Source organism: Orycteropus afer, unplaced genomic scaffold (assembly GCF_000298275.1).
Source record: "Orycteropus afer afer isolate SDZICR_OR568_19922 unplaced genomic scaffold, OryAfe1.0 scaffold00765, whole genome shotgun sequence".
NCBI lineage: Eukaryota > Metazoa > Chordata > Mammalia > Tubulidentata > Orycteropodidae > Orycteropus > Orycteropus afer.
The window spans coordinates 345,428-347,951 of record NW_006922352.1 but is presented as its reverse complement, the minus strand read 5'-3'; the positions used below and the strand labels follow the sequence as shown (position 1 = coordinate 347,951).

At 61.6% G+C, this 2,524-nt stretch overlaps 1 protein-coding gene across 1 annotated transcript in view; it reads left to right on the top strand.

The window, feature by feature from the left end:
• The first annotated feature begins 1,539 nt into the window (after positions 1–1,539).
• ETFB (electron transfer flavoprotein subunit beta) overlaps positions 1,540–2,524 on the top strand; it is a 14,353-nt gene continuing 13,368 nt past the window's right edge. Inside the window, exon 1 of the mRNA XM_007957588.2 lies at positions 1,540–1,596. Within this exon, the coding sequence (XP_007955779.1) occupies positions 1,540–1,596 (57 nt within the window). The remainder of the gene's footprint in view (positions 1,597–2,524) is intronic.

The following is a 2,524-nucleotide window of genomic DNA, read 5'->3' as shown; positions in this document are numbered from 1 at the left end:
GGGCTAGGGGGCGGGGCTTCAGGAGCAGGGCGGGAGCCGAGAGGAGGGAGCAGGACCCGAGAGGGGCGGAGCTGGAAGAGGGCAGGGCCAGGATCGGGGCGGGAAGGAGAGGGGTGTGGCCTGAAGGCTGGGGGGCTGCGCGGGTTAGAGGGGGCGGGACTTGGAACGGAGGGCAGGGCCACGGGCGGGGCGGGAAGAAGAGGGGCGTGGCCTTAACACAAAGGGGCGGGGCGGGTCAGAAGGGGGCGGAGACGAATGGAGCGCGCGGTCTGGGCTGAGGCTTCAGTGTAGCCTCACCAGGCCGCGCTCACGTGCCCGGCGTGCGGGGGCCAGGGCTGCTGCTGCTGATCGCTATGACAGGCTACACCGTGAAGGATGCGTGGAAGTCCGACGTCTTCTTCTCCTGGTCCTATTTTTCGGGGTGGCTGGCTTTACCTTTTTCTGTTCTCGCGGGTAACCTGGACTGCGGGGTAGAGAAGACTGCCCAGAGACCCCTCACCCACCCACCCTGCCCTCCTCCCTGGAAACCTCACAGCAACTTCCCAGGGACCCTGCTCCCGACCCAAGACACGCCCCCCTCGACCCGGCAGAGACGCCCTCCGAGCAGCAAAACCCTAGACCCCGGGGCCCGCCCTGTTACCTGCCCAGGACCTACCTCCCTCCGCTCCCCTCCCGCCAGGCCTGTGCTTTCTGCTGGCGGATATGATCATGCAGAGTACCGACGCCATCAGCGGATTCCCCGTGTGCCTGTGACCGCGGCCGGCCTGGGCGGAATAAAGCAACGGCTTCTCCCGCCGCGGCTCCGCGCGTCTTTCTGGGGTCGTGCGGACGCAGGGAGGACATGAGAACATGAACACGGAACGTGGAGACTCGGTGGACGCGGACGAGGAGGCAGGAACACAGAGTGGACAAGGGGCCTGGATTTGGGCACTTGATAAGTGGACGTAGGCGTATGGGGAAGTTGTGGATGCACGGATGCGGGGGCGACGCGGATATGAGGGGACAGGAAACACGGAATGGAGGGAACAGGGAGAAACGGACACGGGAGACACGGGCGTGCACATACGGACACGGGATGGGCGTGGGAACAAGTGGGCGGGGAGCATGGGGACACGGGCACGGGGTGGGCGTGGGAACAAGGCTTCTGTGCCGAGGAGAGCAAGGAAGAAGGGAGGGAACTGGAAAGTGAAGGACGATCCAGAAATATTGGGAAGAGTCTAGGAAAATGGAAAGGATTTCCAGTCCCCGCGGGCTGCTCTTCCCGGAACGACCTTTCTCCTAGTTCCCGGCCACAAAGCTCTCCCCCTACTCTCCTTCCGGGTCCCGCCTCTCTGCGTCTCATTGGTCCGCATCCACTTGGGCACCTCCCTCCCCCTGGCCTGATTGGGCCTCTGTCCCGGGGGCGGGAACCGCGGCAGTGGATTGGCTGGTGGGGCGGTGCGCAGGCGCAGAGAGGGATGGGGCGGAGGATCTGGCCGGCGCGGGCCACAGGCGGAGGGTGCGGATTAACCCGGCCGGCTGGGCGGTGGCAGCGGGAAGATGGCGGAGCTGCGTGCGCTCGTGGGTGTCAAGAGGGTCATCGACTTCGCCGTGAAGGTGACCGGGTCCCCCTTCCCATCTCCCTGAACCCCGCGGCCGTGTGCTTCAGGGATCACGTGTGCACACTTGAGGGATCTTGTAATCTTTGCTCTCTGTTGCTCTTGCCCCACAAGTCCAAATCACACCTGGGGGCCAAGGCCAAGGACTGTGCGGTTCTGACATTCGATCCCTGGTCCTTCGGACACGGGACCCTCTGGGGTCATGACCACGTTCCCCCGTTTCCCCATGTTTGACATGCGGAGAAACTGAGGCACAGAGCGGTCACTCAGTTAGGAACGAGTAGGGCCCAGAGTCCAATCCAAGGCTTGTTGGCTCCTCGCTTCCACCCCTAGGCTGCATTCATTGCTGAATTGACTTAGTACGCAGACTCTATTCTCACTGAGGTCACACAGGGCACTGTGGGAACCAGAGGGTACCTTTACCCTACATAGCCACGGGGTGCGGCAGGAAGCCTGAGCTAGGACGATCTCTGCGACAGAGTCAGCCCCGACTCACAGCGACCCCATATACAACCAGATCGAGCGGTGTGATCCAGAGTTTTTATTGGCTACTTTTGGAAGTAGTGCACTAGATCTTTCTTCCAACTGTCTTAGTCTAGAAGCTCCGTTGAAACCGGCTCAGAATCGTAGCAAGCTTTACCGACAGACGGGTGGTGGCTGGCCGGGAATCGAACTCTGATCTTCTGCGTGGAGTGGGAGAATTCTTCCCCTGAACCCACAGTGTGTTCTTAATTTCTCCATGGAAGGGGTAGAGGGCAGCGTCTGAAGGCCTGACTTGTCCCCAAAGGGAAGCAGGTCTGGACAGCAGTGAATCAGACACAATCCCTCAGGCTTTGTTGTTGTTGTTGTTATGTGCCGTGGAGTCGGCCCCGACTCATAGCGACCCCTCCTTGGGTTTCCGAGGCAGTATCACTACGGAAGTAGGA